General features: G+C 40.0%; 1 protein-coding gene across 1 annotated transcript in view; it reads right to left on the bottom strand.

Annotated features, from left to right (window-relative positions):
* Nucleotides 1-15,600, bottom strand: part of Supt16h (SPT16 homolog, facilitates chromatin remodeling subunit) — a 35,076-nt gene that overhangs the window by 2,381 nt on the left and 17,095 nt on the right. The window contains exons 9-24 of the mRNA XM_052191550.1: nucleotides 15,424-15,497; nucleotides 15,187-15,299; nucleotides 14,271-14,336; nucleotides 14,065-14,160; nucleotides 13,741-13,856; nucleotides 13,491-13,644; nucleotides 12,421-12,548; nucleotides 11,185-11,320; nucleotides 10,969-11,095; nucleotides 10,630-10,748; nucleotides 9,636-9,761; nucleotides 9,224-9,336; nucleotides 8,666-8,741; nucleotides 7,868-8,037; nucleotides 1,289-1,418; nucleotides 173-302 (exon numbers count right to left, since the gene is read on the bottom strand). Coding sequence (XP_052047510.1) covers nucleotides 173-302; nucleotides 1,289-1,418; nucleotides 7,868-8,037; nucleotides 8,666-8,741; nucleotides 9,224-9,336; nucleotides 9,636-9,761; nucleotides 10,630-10,748; nucleotides 10,969-11,095; nucleotides 11,185-11,320; nucleotides 12,421-12,548; nucleotides 13,491-13,644; nucleotides 13,741-13,856; nucleotides 14,065-14,160; nucleotides 14,271-14,336; nucleotides 15,187-15,299; nucleotides 15,424-15,497 — 1,874 coding nt within the window. The remainder of the gene's footprint in view (nucleotides 1-172; nucleotides 303-1,288; nucleotides 1,419-7,867; nucleotides 8,038-8,665; nucleotides 8,742-9,223; nucleotides 9,337-9,635; nucleotides 9,762-10,629; nucleotides 10,749-10,968; nucleotides 11,096-11,184; nucleotides 11,321-12,420; nucleotides 12,549-13,490; nucleotides 13,645-13,740; nucleotides 13,857-14,064; nucleotides 14,161-14,270; nucleotides 14,337-15,186; nucleotides 15,300-15,423; nucleotides 15,498-15,600) is intronic.

The raw sequence follows: 15,600 nt of genomic DNA, 5'->3' as shown, positions 1-15,600 counted from the left end.
GGTGACCTGCAAGTCCTCATGGTCCTCCTGTCCCTGCCTTTGTCTTACCCTAGAGCCGTTACAAGCAACCCTGGCTGGCTTTTTACATGCAGAGAATTCAAGCTCAAAATCAGTAACAGCAAGTGCTACTACATACTGAGCCATTTCTCCAGTCCAACAAATACTCTCTAACCTGATTCTTCAGCTTCTGAGGAATAATCTTCGTCACTGTCCTCTTCTTCCTCTTCATAGTCATCCTCAGAAGGATTGAAAGTCTCATCTTCAATTTCAGACTCAGAATCTCCATCCTCAGCATCACTCCCCTGGTGAAGCACGGAAAGCATATGACCTGCTAACTACTGTTCTCATATTAACATTATTAACTCAATGTACCTGGTACACTAGCATTTCATATATAAAACCCAGAAAGTTGAATGACCAAGAGATACAGGATTTATCTTAAAATTACACTTTAAGGCACACTAGCCAATTCTTCTGTGGAAATTAATGAAATAAACACACTTTTTATCAATGCATTATGCCAAGGTAAGAGCTTTAATTTTAAAAGGCTTTACATTTTTTTTTTTTTTGAAACAGGGTCTCACTGTGTAGACCTGGCTTGGCACTGGCTATATAGATCAGGCTGGTCTTGAACTTACAGTGATCTTCTGAATGATGTGATTAAAGGTGTACATTATTGAACCTGGTGACTTTATTTACTTGTATTTTAAATGTTCGTTTAAAAAATTATTTTATGTGCACAATGTTTTGTTTGCATGTATGTCTGTGTGAGGGTGTCTGTTCCTAGAATCACAGACAGTTGTGAGCTGCCATGTGGGTGCTGGGAATTGACCCCAGGTCCTCTGGAACAGTAGTTGGTACTTTAACTGCTGAGTCATTTCTTCAGCCACTAAAGGTTCATTTCTTTTTATTTTTTGTTTGGGTGTTTTGTCTGCATGTATGGCTGGATGTGCACCGGGTGTGGCAGTGCTGGGGGAAACAGAATAGGGCTTCAAATCTTCTGGAGGACTAGGCAACACTGAATCATCTCTTTAGCCTCAGGACTATTTTTCAAAGCACTTTTGTAATGACTCAATCTCATCACCTCCAAACAGTAGGAAACTCTGCGAGGAATGTGCACAGTGACTATCAACTCCCAATGAACTCATTTACCTATAAAACTAACCTAGAGAATTCTCTACTGGTAAGGTCCTTTATGTGTTACACATAGATTCTCCAAAGTGACTAAATGACATTAGGCAAAACTGCATACCTAAATAAAAAAGAAACCCCACACTCACGCACGCACCTCACCCTCAGGTTCCAGGAAAGACCAGCCACCTTGTTCAAAGAAGCCCTCGGGGTCATCAACAATGGTCTTCATGATTTTAGTCCAGTTGAGGGACTGAACTCCTTCTGTGTACTTTAGGTCACAGGAACTAAAATGACATTACAAAATCCGAATCAAACTTCTGTACTTTCTGACAATGTAAACTGTCATGAACATTAGCTTTACTGGGCATGCCCCAAATGGCTGTTATCTCAATTTCCAGCGCATTGATCCTTATGTCAGAAAAGTATTGCAGTCCACACAACCTTAAACAATTTTCATCCTTTCTCCCTCTTCAGCACCAATAAGCCTGTTCTTTTGTCTCTGTAGGACTCACCCAAGGCTCCCTCATCCCTCACATCTTAACTTACAACCAGTTCTGAGATACTCTTCATTCATTCGCCTGTAATGAAGAAACAAGGGCAGAGTCTACTGGCCCTGCAACAACACCCCCCACCCCATTTTCCTACCCTGCTTATTTGAGAAAGGCTCTACCTGCAGACAAGGGCATGTCTTTCTAAGTATGCAAAAGCAAAATGTCTTCACCTCATAAGGTGCTTAAATGACTTACTAACTTGTGTTGTGGGTTAAGTTAGAGTGGATGACTGAGAAGAGAAAGGGAAGGAGGGACTAGAGAGATGGCTCGGCAGCTGTGAGCTCTTGCAGGAGATCTAGGCTCACTTCCCATTACCCACATGGTGGCTCACAAATACCTGCAGCTCTGCTTCCAGGGGAATCACCATGGGCACCAGACACACATGTGGTGTATTTACATTCACGCAGGGTAAAACACTCAGACTCATGAAATTAATAAATCTTAAAAGAGGCAAAAAAGTGACTAGCAGATAAACTAAATCATTGGCAATCACATTCTTCCTTGAGACCTACTGGCAGTACCTGCTTTGAGTAATGTTACTTACACTAAAATTTCTACTTTCTAAATTTCAATAATTAATCTGTATCCTTTGCAAGCTCATAACTTTATTAATTTCTAAAATTCCTACTTAACTAAAATTTTTGATCCAAACAGTAAGAAATTCTGCGAAGGCTGGGCAGTGATGGTGCATGCCTTTAATTCCAGCATCTGGGAGGTAGAGGCAGGTGGATTTCTGAGTTTGAGGCCAGCCTGGTCTAGAGTAGAGAAACCTTGTCTCAAAAAAACCCAAAAAAAAAAAAAACCCAAAAAAATTCTTCGAGGAATAGTTTTATAAATTAATTTATATAAATTTATTAACCTAGGTCTTCTGCAAGAGCTTGTAAGACTATCCTTTTCTCTTATAGTAAGATAAGCAAGGACTTCAGTCCTTTCCATATTGAAACAAGTACAGAGCCAAAGGAAAGAACAGGTTTTTAGGCCGGTCGGTGGTGGTGCACGTCTGTAATCCCAGCATCTGGGAGGCAGAGGCAGGCGGGGGATTTCTGAGTTCGAGGCCAGCCTGGTCTACAGAATAAGTTCGAGGACAGCCAGGGCTATACAGAGAAACCCTGTCTCCAGAAAACAAAACAAAACAAAACAAAACAAAAAAAAAAAAGACCGAAAAAGAAAAAGAAAAGGTTTTAAGACAACTGATTAAAACAGCATGAATGTAGTCTAGTTCTGTGAAAGACTAAAACAAAGGTTCATTTTAAATCTGCCTCAGCTGGGAATGGCAGTCACTTGACCTTACTATCTCTGACCTCCACGGCCTCTCCCATTCCCTTTTCTAAACACACTGCCCTCTTCTTTTTCTGTCAACATAATATTATTAATCACCATGTCAACTCTGAGATGTTTTTTCATCCTTTTTATTTACATCCAAAGTAACTAATGTATCATATATATAGTACTTTAAGTGATGTAACATTATTCCTTTCAAATCAACCTGTAATGATGGCCTGCCTATAGGGAATGGATTAGCAAACATTTCAGATAAAGAACTCAGAAGGCAAAGATCACACAAATTTCAAGAGAGCAACATTGATGAAAGAAGAGAATATAAACTATGAAAGGAATTCCAGAGGGAGAACCAGATACCAAAAGGAATCCTTCAGACTGAAGAGAAAAAAAAAACACATCCTTGAAGCCAGCTAACCAAACACTCAAGGAATATTTAAATGGGAATAGGAAAACACCAAGTATTACAAAAACAGTAGCACATGCCTCTAATCCCAGCACTTGTAAGGCAAAGGCAAGCACATCTCAGGCCAACCTAGTCCACACAGAGTTCCAGAACAGGCAAGGCTACACAGAGATACCTCGTTTCAAACAAACAAACAAAAACAAAAAAAAAAAAAAAAGAGTTTTAACACTGTGAATTATTTTTTCACTCTTCAAATAGCTCTAGGGAGTTTAGAGGTTGAGGGAAAGCAGCTCAATCTTGGTATAGAATCAAAATGTGGGCAGTTGAGACTTCAAGTAAGTCATATTATTGTGTCCACCAGAACCAGGGCCTTCTCCATGAAGTTACACTCTAAGGTAGAAGCTATTTTAATTTATTCTCACTCACTCACTCACTCACTCACTCACTCACTCTCCCTCCCAACCACAAAATAAAAACATAAAAACATCCAAGACTAGGTACTCACATGGTGGACAACATGCAAGCAAACCATTTATACATATAAAATGAAAAGAAATCCAAATGGAAAAAATTTTAAATAAAACAGGTGGTGATGAGGCATACTTTTAATCCTAGCACTCAGGAGAAGACGCAGGATCTATGTGAATTTAAGGCTACCCTGGTCTACAGAGTGAGATCCAGGAATTATGGGGACACACAGAGAAGAAACCTTGTTGGGGGGGGGAACAAAACAAAACAACCCCCCAAAACAAACCAAAACCCAGAGAAACATCTGAATTAAATGACATTGTACATCAAATGGCTTAAAATATATTTATAGAACACTCCACCCAAGCATGGCATACAATCTTCTTAACTGCCATGGAATTCCCTTATATCATATATTAGAACACAAGGCAAGACTTAATAAATACAGGATATCCAAAATATTTGCTTGTATTGTGCACTGTATTTGGTAACAGTGGAATTAAGACTTCACACTACTGAATGAGTAAGAAGGGCTATCTCAAAAGCTGTTGCCTGTAGGCGGGATATGTTCTACTAGCTGTGGTGCTTTGTCTGGCCTCAGTGGGAAAGGAAGTGCCTAGCCTCACAGAGATGAGGTGCAAGGGAAAGGGGTGGGGATGGGGGTGATACCCAGGGGAGCCCCCTCCCACTCAGAGGAGAAGGGGAGAGGAGATGGGGAAAGGATTGTGAGAGGAAGTGACAGGGAGTGGGATGTAAAGTAAGTAAGTAAAAAACAAACAAACATAACCAAAACAACTTTTTTTTGGTTTTTTGAGACAGGGTTTCTCTGTGTAGCTCTGGCTGTCCTGGAACTCACTTTGTAGACCAGGCTGTCCTGGAACTCAGAAATCTGCCTGTCTCTGCTTCCCAAGTGCTGGGATTAAAGCTGTGCGCCACCACTGCCAGGCTATAGGTAGTCCTAAAAAGGAACTTGCTATAACTGCTGACATTAAGTAATCAGAGGGCTATCAGGCCTGGCATGGTGGTGTTGTGTCTGTAACCCTTCTGGATAGAAGACAACAATGGGGATCCCACAACAGTGGGAATCCTAGTCTAAAAAAAAATAAGGTGGGGCCAGCAAGATGGCTTAGTGGGCAATGGGGCTGCTAGATCTGGCACTCGTGCACACACCCACCCACCCACACCCCAACTAGAACAAGACTATTTTGAAGCAGCTATACTGTACTGCTAAACCTGCTTGCTTTCTCAGTTTGAATACCAAAGGCTCAACCTTGTCTTTTCCTTTTGGATGCCGGCCTTTTCAAACCTTAGGCACACTTTCTCTAAAGCCCCTCCCCTCCACCCACAGTTATTGAACATGCCAGCTTTCTCTTTCTCATCATTTCCTTTCTCCCTGCAGCTGCCAAGAATTACAGCTTGCCTGCCTCATCTGCCCCACGCCCCTAACTCTTCCTTACTTCACACTCTAAAATAGTCCTTGATCTTAAAGAATAAGTGGAGACGCAATTAAGATGGCATTCTGACATCAACTCCTGGCCTTTAAATGGACCTGCATAGTGCGAACCCCCACATGCATATTCATACGTACACACAGAAATCAGAAAGCTCAAATAAACAACTTAGTGATATACCTTGAAAAAACAGTAAAAAGCAACCCCAAGATTAGTAGAAAAAAATTAAAGGAGTCATTTTCCAACCAATAAGATTTAGAAATTATTAGAACATATCTTAAAAACTCAGATTCTGCCCGGTGGTGCTGGTGCTCACCTTTAATCACAGCACTGGGAAAGCAGAGGCAGGTGGTGAATCTGAGCCAGAGCTAGCCTTTTGAGACTCTGTCTCAAAACAAAAATCATATAACAAAATAAAAGAAATCCAAAACCAAACCAACACCCCCATCTCCATCTCTAAACCTTAGAATAATAAACCCAAAGGTATAAAACACCTCTATAATCAAAGACCTCCCATGCTCAAAAACTGGAGAAACCACACTGTGTAAATGGATTTTTATACCAAAAGCAATCTATAGATTCAATACAATTCCAGTCAAAATTCCAATGCATTTTTGACAAAAATGAAAAACAAATGAAAAAACTACAAAAAACCCTAAAATTCATTTGCAAGCACATTACCCAAACCAATTCTGATCTAAGAAAGTAAAGCTGAACTCGTCATATTTGATTGTAAGTTGTATTACAGGCATAGTAACAAACAGCATGGTACTTAACAAAAAACAGATTATATTCACAGATCAGTGAAACAGAATACAAGGTTCAGACACAGAGCAATAAACATTATTTTTGACAAAGATGGCAAAAATATACAAGTTGGCTTCTTTAGTTAACAAAGAGGTATTATAAAAATTGAATATTCAGGGTTGGAGAGAAGGCTCAGTGGTTAAAGAGCACATTACTGCTCTCCCAGAGAACATGAGTTCAATTTCTAGATCCAGGGATTTGGAATCTCTGACCTCTGTAGCCACATGCATTCATGTGCACATACCTCTACATGCATGCGAGCATGTAATTAAAATAATAAAAATAAATCTTAAAAACTATTCACTTGTAAAAGAATAAAACTAGAGCCTTCTCACTTTCAACATACACTCCCCAACCCCCACACAAACACACAAATGATACATAGGACCTCATAAAATTAAAAAGCTACAAAGCAAGTTGAGTGAAGAGAGACTAGAAGGAAAATTTTTGCCAGTTTATCTGACAGAGGATTACTATCTAAAGACTAAGAAGTGGCTGGAGGCTGTTCTAGAGGACCCGGGCTTGGGTGTGGCTCAGTTGGTAGAGGGCTTGCCTAACATTCAGAATCCTAGGTTTTATCCCCAACACTGCAAAACCTGTGTGAGGGCACACATCAGCAATCCCAGCACTCAGGAGGTAGAGGCAGGATTAGCAATTCAAGGTTATCTTTGGTCAAAATTGAGTTGAGGCCAGCCTTGGCTTAATGAGACTCAACAGAATCTCAGTGAGATGACACAGCAGGTAAGGGCATTTGCCATCAGGCCTGAGGACCTGAGTTTGATCCCTTGAATCCACATGTAGAAGGAAAGTGCTGATTTTAAATATTAGTTCCAGCAAGATGCTGTATTCCCTGTCCCCACAAATAAACAAATTGAGAACATTTCAGGCTGAAAGGATGGCTTGGAGGTTAAAAGTGCTTACTGCTCTTGTAGCAGACCTGGGTTCAGTTCCAACACCTATCCCTTTTCTGGCTTCCAAGGGTTCTTTGCACACACGGTACACATACAAACACGGGCACACAGATTCACAAGAGGAATTATAGATTGTTAAAGAAAATATGAAAAAGTTCAGTTTTGCTGGTCTGAATCATATAATTTTGAAATTAATAACAAAATTATGATTATTTCATCTTATTCTAATCAAAATATAAACCACTAAGTCAGTGTTTACTACATTCTTCATCGTTGCTAAATTATGGAACCAACCCCAGTGTACAGGAATAAGCACTAAGTGAGATACATATATTTGAATGCAACTGGAGATAATGTGGAAGAGATATATTTGGTTCCTAGATTTATATAGTCACATAAAGTTATATGGGTACAGATTAAATCAAAGCAGAAGGCAACTGTTTAGGAGAATAAGGGGAGATTAAAGGGAGGAGAGGGGGATATATATGTATTATATACTTATTAAAAAAAAACCTAAAAATAAATGAATAAAAAATTTAAGAGATAAGATCCTCATGTTACTTGGGCTAGACTCAAATCTCTGTTTCTATCTCAGTTACCTGAGCAGCTGACTAGGGCACAAACCATGGTATAACAGACACAGCATTTTTTTTTTTTTGGAGTTGGTTTTTTTCGAGACAGGGTTTCTCTGTGTAGCCCTGGCTGTCCTGGAACTCACTCTGTAGACCACGCTGGCCTCGAACTCAGAGATCCGCCTGTCTCTGCCTCCCAGAGTGCTGGGATTACAGGCCACCACCGCCTGGCATCAGACACAGCATTTTAAGGCCAAGGTAAAGGACAAGAGGCTGGCAGTTTACTTACTTCAGCCACTCCTTGATGGGGTCTAGAGAGGCAACAGGAATAGCATTGATCATCGTGACTTTCTTGCTGTAATCCTTGTAGACAATCACCATATCAAAGTTCTTCAGGTGAAACTGGACCCTCTCAAAATGGATCAGCTCCACTTCATCCAGTGTGACCACAAAGGGTGGCTGTCAGAACAGGAGCTGCATCATTACTGTGTAAGTACCTCCCTCTAAGCACTTCTCAAATTAGAATCTAAATGACCATACAAAGGAAAATGATTTTCTGTTCTTGTTTTTAAATGATAAATTCAGTGTGACATAGTAAGAAGTTTTAGTGCCTCTCTCAAGGAGAATAAACTCAGGAAATCCTCAAAGAAATTATTTTTAAACACTACAGAGGCTTTAGAAAGATCATTTGTTTAATGAATTTTATTTATTTTTTTATTTTTATTTTTTTTGGTTTTTCTGAGACAGGGTTTCTCTGTGTAGCCCTGGCTGTCCTGGAATTTACTCTGTAGACTAGGCTGGCCTCAAACTCAGAAATCCACCTGCCTCTGCCTCCCAAGTGCTGGGATTAAAGGCGTGCGCCTGGCTGTTTAATGAATTTTAAATCTAAGCCAATCAAACAATTAGATCAAAAGAATTTTCTTTCCCCTTTCTAACAATTGTATTACTAAGAATAAGCAAGAAGGGTGTGGGTGTCACTTAGTAGTGGAGCTAATTCTGGGGTCAGGATCTTAACAGTGGGGTAGGAAGAAAACTACAAAGGACCAGAAAATTAAAATAAACACTAAGAGGAGGCAAGAATACTCACCCACTCTGTAGCATTGACCAGGGCACTACTAGTAGGCTGAAGGAGGCAGGTACTCCTGTAGGGAGCCCCATTAAACCTGAAAGAGAGGAGGACAAATACATGACACGATACAAGCATCTTCCCTCTGTCAATCAGCTCCCAAAGAAGTTACTTATGAAAACCCTTGAGAGTCTTAAAATATATGTATCCATTTAAAAATGTGACTGTATATGAGTATGTGTACTCTGGTGTGGGTGACCTTCAAGACCGATGGCCTCTTGGAGGTGTCTCCTCCCTAGCCTACAAATACTTTTTTATTTTTTGAGCAAGGGTTTCTTTGTTTCTTGGCTGTCCTGAACTCATCTTGTAGAGCAAACTCAAGAGATGAGTGCTAGGATTAACGGCATGTACCTAGCTAGAGAATCCTGAAGATTTTGAGTGGTTATCTCAAAGATTATCAGTCATTAAAAAAAAAAAAATCCAGAGTATATGTGGTATTAAATGACAAAAGAAACAATAACCCATTCCCAAAGCTAGAAATGTGAGCTTTTGGAAGGCCAGAGGTCAAAGTGTTATTACCCCAGATCCCTAAATGGTACTTCAAACTCCAGCTCCTCCTTTGTTAGAGCCTCTACTTTTTCAATGAAATTTTTAAAGGCTGTTTTCAGTTTGTGTCTCATTTCTCGTTCCATCTGTGGAGGAAAACAGTATTATTTACAGTCATCACGAGACTTCTTAATAGTATATACTCTCAAAAAGGTCAAAACTCTTGTAGTTTTACTTCTCTTTACTCAACACTTGATCTTATTTAAGGCTTACACCATAAACTATGGAAATGAGTCGCTAATCTTTGCCTAATTCATAAGGCAGTACATTGGATCACCAGAGCAGATACTAAAGTTATTTGGTATTTAGGAGCATAAAATAAATCTTGAACTCATACTAAACCCTACCCCACTACTCTGAAAATATGATTCTGAATTTTTCAGACCTGCTCAGCATACAGGTCATCTCGGTCATGCATGTGCTGATGTTTCCCCAAATCTGTAGTGATCTCTCCAACTTCTGTGTAGAACTGTACATCTGTGTGTCGCTTCTTCCCGAACATGATAGCATTCTAATAATAATCCAGAGACAACAAATAAATTACAAGATTTAGGCAACTCAACCTACAAAGACAAGATGCTTAAAGAAACAAAGTACATAAGACAGATACATACACATATACTATACTATTGACTGAAGAGGTGAGATATACCTTTTGGTATTATAGTGACAGACCTGTTATAGGGTAACCGACTACCTGACTGGAATTGAGGCTAATATCATAGGAGGGAATTTACAGGTGCTACTAAAAACCTAGTCAAGAATGGGGAGGTCACTGGCCCTTGTGGGTAAACTAGAGCTGTTGTTTTGTTAAATGAATATGATACACCTATCAAATTACCTTCCAAATAATTACATTAATCTCAACACATGAGTTCTAATCTTTCGCTTCTTTTTTTGCAGTGGGCAGTAGTAAGTACAAAAAACTTATTGGTCAGAGTTGTAAGACTAAGTGATTCCTGCATGGTTAGCCATAAATGGAACATCCCATCCCATCATTCCTTCCATGGCTTAGAGCATTGTAGAGGAAAAGGAAGAAACAATCGCAGAGTAAACAGATGGGACAGAGTAGTCTTCTGGCAATATGTTCCTGACTTTAAGGCTACTATGTATACCTGTCAACACACCATCACAGAAAGAGAGAGGATCTTGGCTGCTAAGGAAGAGAGACATTTCCTTTAGTGGTGTAGCCACTTAACAGTACCCTGATTCCTGCAGGTAACTCCAACCATACTCTTGTATGCAACTGTAATCAAAGTCACTACTTTATAAACATGATTTTTAAAACCTCTTTAATGATTATAATTTTATTTAATAAGTAAGAAAAATTCAGCTTTTGCTGAACTCTTAATCACGCTAGCTTAGGTAGAAGCGTGTACCTTGAGGTGAAAGTGCAAAACAATAATCATCTCGCCATCACAGGGCTGGAACAGTGCATGCTTGATATTATTGTACAGAATATCCACCTTGTCTCCTCGAACAGAAGTGAAGCGGAAACCTGTGGCAAACAATGGGTCAGCAGGTGTTAAGCATTGCCACCTTAGGCCAAAGGAAGTGCACCTATCTCTTCAGCTGACTTCAACAAGGTCAGAGAAACACCGTGTATCAAGTTTCCATGCTTTCTGGCCATCTTGCCATCTGATTCCTCCAAGCACTTCTCTAGCATTCTGTACTCTTTGAAGCTATAGTCCAGCACGTGAGAGGTTATTCACACATACCATTGACGTGAGCCTCCAGCGAGCCTTGCATTCTCTTTTGGGCAATGTTTGGACGAATGTATAGATCTTTCAGTTTTGGATTACTCCGGTTTAGGTTGATCACCAGTGAGTCTTGTTTTACAATGCCCTAAGGGTCACAAAACAGTATGGGCATGTAGCCTTCATATGAACTTCCAAAGACCCGTAGGAAGATGCTTACTCTGTGTTCACACTCACCTCTTTTTCTTTCTCTTCAGCTTCTCTGGTCTTGTAACGTTTTTGTACTTCTTTTATAATTCGGAAAGCATTCTGAAGATTTAAGGCGGGCACAGTCTGCTCTCCAGGCGCTTTCATATTTGAAGCTCGATATGTACTGTAGAAGAGCATTTGTATAGATGTTTATCAGGAAGGTAACCTGAACCCAGTATTACAGTTTTTAAGTGACTTAATCTCTCCATTGTGTGTATGTGCCATGTGTCTGTGTAGAGCCCAGAAGTCAACATTGAATGTTTTTCTTAATAACTTTTGCCTTGTTTTGGGAGAAGCTCTCTCAGATCTATCTAGATGGGCTGGTTAGCAAATTCCAGGGGTCCCCCTTGTCTTCACCTCCCCAGTGCTGGGCATACAGATGCAACATATTGCACCTATGTTTAAATATTTTAATGTGGGTCTTGGAAACTGAACTCAGGGCCTCAAGCTTACATGATAAGCACTTTACCAATTTTCTTTAAATCTATCTTTCAAAAGACATCTTTTGTAGTCCAAACTGGCTTTGACCTTGCTAAGTTCAACGGTTGGCCTTGAACTCCTGGTCCTACTGCTTCACCCCCTAAGTGCTACCATGCCCAGATGGCTTAATGTATTTTTAAAAGAAAAACTATTACTAAATATGGGAATGGTAGGAAATCAGAAAAAATTTTTTTCTTTAAAGTGAAAAAATATCATTATCTAATAATTCCCTGGAGTAGGGAAATTACACTTTTATTTTTTTCAAATTTGATATATCTCCCAATAATTCATACTACTCCATGATGGAAGATAATGCAATGCAGCACACATTTCCTTTCTTCTTCCTTTTTTACGTTTCTATTATGAGATAGTTCTCACTATAGTTCAGGGTTGCCTGGAATTAATTTTGTAGCCCAGGATAGCCTTTAATTTGTAAACTTTTTGCCTCAGTCTCTTAAATGTGAACTTGAAGCTGTACTATGTTGTTGCCACAGTTGGCCCACACATATTTTTTACCTGAGGATTCTATTGCAAAATGTGTAGTGTCAATGTAAAATAGTCATATGAAGAATTTAAATTAGGATCCATACTTAAACATTACAAAGTCAGCAATGTAATCCTAAACAAAGGCCACCAAGAAAGGCCACGCAGTGGCTTCCTGGGAAAGGATGCAGCAGGGGATGGACACGTGAGGTCACTGCTCCACTAGTGCAGGGTGGAGATACTTGTTTCCTAGGGACTCACATTTCCTTGACAAAAGTGGCTTCAGGGTTAGGAAAGATGTTGCCCTCATTCCTGCCCAGAGCACTGCCTGGACAATAGAAGTTGATTCGCAAGTAAGTATAGTCTCCTTCGACAGACATACTTATGTTCTGTTCAAAGAAAGAGAGGAAAGTTAGCTTTGTTACTAGATTATAAAGATGCTAAAATTAAGTTAGCAATTAAGAGTATGCTCAGTGGCAAAGCATTTATCTAGAATGTTCAAGGTCCTGGTTCAATCCCTAGCTGCAGAAAAAGGCCAGAGGTGCTGTTTTTGCACCTACGAAACTGAACCAAAATTGAGACAGAAATATTCAGCAGTGTTTTTCACATAACAAAGAAGCGGTTTCTACAAACAAACAAACAAACAAACAAACAAACAAACAAACTAGTTATAAAAGTATCTCGTGACAGGAATATAATTTAGGGTTAAATAATAGTTACAAATTCAAAGAAAGACACACATGATAGGGGCTGGAGAGATAGCTCAGATGGCAAAGTGCTAGCTGCACAAACACAAGGACCCAAGTCTGGAGCCCTAACACCCACATAAAATCAAAGTGTGGTGTACATATCTATAATCCTAGGGCTAAAGTTGGGCAGACCCAGGGATTTCCAGAGCTTGGTGGCCAGCCACTCAAGGCCAATCAGTGAGCTCAAGGCTCAATAAAAGATCCTGTCTCAAAAACTAAGAGAGAGAGAGAGAGAGAGAGAGAGAGAGAGAGAGAGAGAGAGAGAGAGAGCGCACGAGCACTATCTATGAACTTACGACACCAGACACCAACATATGGCACATGCATCTTATATCCCCAGGGGCACACACACATACTCAAACATATATAGCACAACAACAACAACAACCCCCCACCCCCCAAATAACTGGTAAATAAATTACTTTTCTGGACTAATTTAGCTTCCTACAAAGTGAAAACTGGAAGGGTCCAAGCAACAGTGGGAGAGAAAGGAGGAGCCCATGAGCACACTGATGTGGAGTGAAAGGTTAGGTGCGAGAAGAATGGAGATAATTAGGCAGACACCCTGTAACCTACTGGTACCTTGATTGTGGCAATATGGAAGGGTGTGGCAATGCCAAACACAGGCATTATCACAGTCTCATATTTCTTATCAATATAAATCTTCATCTCCCGAATATGTGGTTCCTTAGGCATCAGAGATGGGTTTTTATAGGACACATTAGATTTTCGAGCTCTGGAGTGGGGTTAGAAACAAAGCAAAAAGGCAACTGAGAAATCTCTACAGTGACATTATCTCCAGACTATCACCGCGCTCAGTGTGGACTCCTACTTCTGAATCTGCTGCTCCCCCTTCTGCTCTGTCAGCCTCCTCTTTGCTTCTTCGTTGAGCTGTGCTGCCAGTTCCTTCTGATGTGCTCTCCGCTTCTCTTCTGCAGTCATCTCATTCTAGCAAAGTGAGAATCAAGTCACCAGAACATGTGGAGCACATGAAAGGACACTAGTGTTTTTGCCAGCCTCCTAATGTCCCCGTGGTTGTCCTTGCATATGTGGTCCCAGCTGAACTGGTGATCCTTATGCCTTAGCCTGCTTAGTATTGGGATTTTTCAAAGGTGCATCAGCGTAGTTACATGGTAAATGTGAACAGTAAACTTACCCTTGTTCTTTCAGTAAGTAATGCTGCCCTAGAGCCTCTTCCCAAAAGGTCCTCTGCCTCATCTTTCTCTTCTTCCTCCTCTTCATCATCCTCATTCTATGGGAATAAGGTATAATAAAAATACTGTTTACTTTTCTAAAGAGCTATGTTGCTTAACTTCTTCATTGTACTGAGATTCCTGTAACAATCACTTATCATTTTCTCACCTTCAGGAAAATCCCTACATTCTTTACTTTCTTTTTCACAGAAGTAAGAACAGTGGCTGGACCATCCTAGAAGAAAATGAGAATTTAGATCTCCAGTTTAAAGTGAATTCTTGTTTTTAACTTAGTACATAGCTGGGCAATATAAAGAACTTTCTAGAGTATAAAATCTTTTAAGAGCAATAAATAGTTTTTACTCTCCTAGCTTCCTTTTAGGAACTATAATCTGAACAATGGTTTATTTGAAATCTGGCTTTACCTAGTTCTGGCACTTCTATTTTTTAGAAGTCTCTTCATTTGTACACAGGAATAATAAACTACTTTCTTTATACAGATACTGTAAAGTTCTAAAGATTTGACAATACACATAGGTGTTTACCTTTCTAGTATGAACACGGAACCATTTATCATCACTAAAAATCAATTCTGGGGTAGGAGAGGTGGCTCAGTGGCTTAGCGTGCACATTCCTATGACGCAGGCAAGACCTGTGCTCAGTTCCTAGCACACACAGACATGCTGGGTAACCTACAACTGTTTGCAACTCCAGGTCTGGGGATCAAAGGTCTTTGGCATCCTTGGGGACTCCCACACATACACATACTTGAAAAAAAGACTATTTAATTCTGGGGTTGAGATAGCTAGCCATGGGAAGAGGAACCCACAAGAGTTGGGTGTAGTCATGCATATGTTTAACTCTAGCTCTGAGTAAGACAAGGGGGTTCCAGGGATTCAAGGAGAAACGCTGCTCCAAGGGAACACACAGGAGTGATAAGGACATCCAGTGCTCCTTCATTCCTACTGTTCTATCAAGTCTAGGTCATGGACTTCTCCACTCAGCAATCAACAAAGACAGGATGTACCAGAGTTCACAACAGTCTTAAAGATTAGTTGACACCAAAAGCTTACGAAGTAGCACACCTCATCTACAAGCACCGTGTCACCAATGAACAGGGCATAGGTTTTCTCTTCTGGTTTTTTCCCTTCTTTGTTAGTCAGGTCTGAAAATCCTAGGTTGATGCTAAAAACCATCCCTAAAATAATAAAATGGGGATCAGTCAGTGGCCACAGAAGGGTATAGAAGAGTGAAATTTAACAGAAAAGGAATAACAAGGAACCACTCAAAAAATTTTCTCATTGTATGCATACAAAAATTACCTTTCTTTAGCTTGTACTGATTTTTACTATTGATTACTAGCGAGCCTTCACGGAATTCAATTCCCATCCCAAATCTAAAAACAAACAAAGATAAATATAAGCAGCAGGTTAAAATACCAGAAACACAGCCCAGATGTGATTTCAACTTTCAGATAAAGCAGGCTGACATGTGATTTG

This window comes from Apodemus sylvaticus, chromosome 8 (assembly GCF_947179515.1).
Source record: "Apodemus sylvaticus chromosome 8, mApoSyl1.1, whole genome shotgun sequence".
Lineage (NCBI taxonomy): Eukaryota > Metazoa > Chordata > Mammalia > Rodentia > Muridae > Apodemus > Apodemus sylvaticus.
Note: the sequence above shows the minus strand (reverse complement) of the source record. Positions and strands in the feature narration are given on the sequence as shown.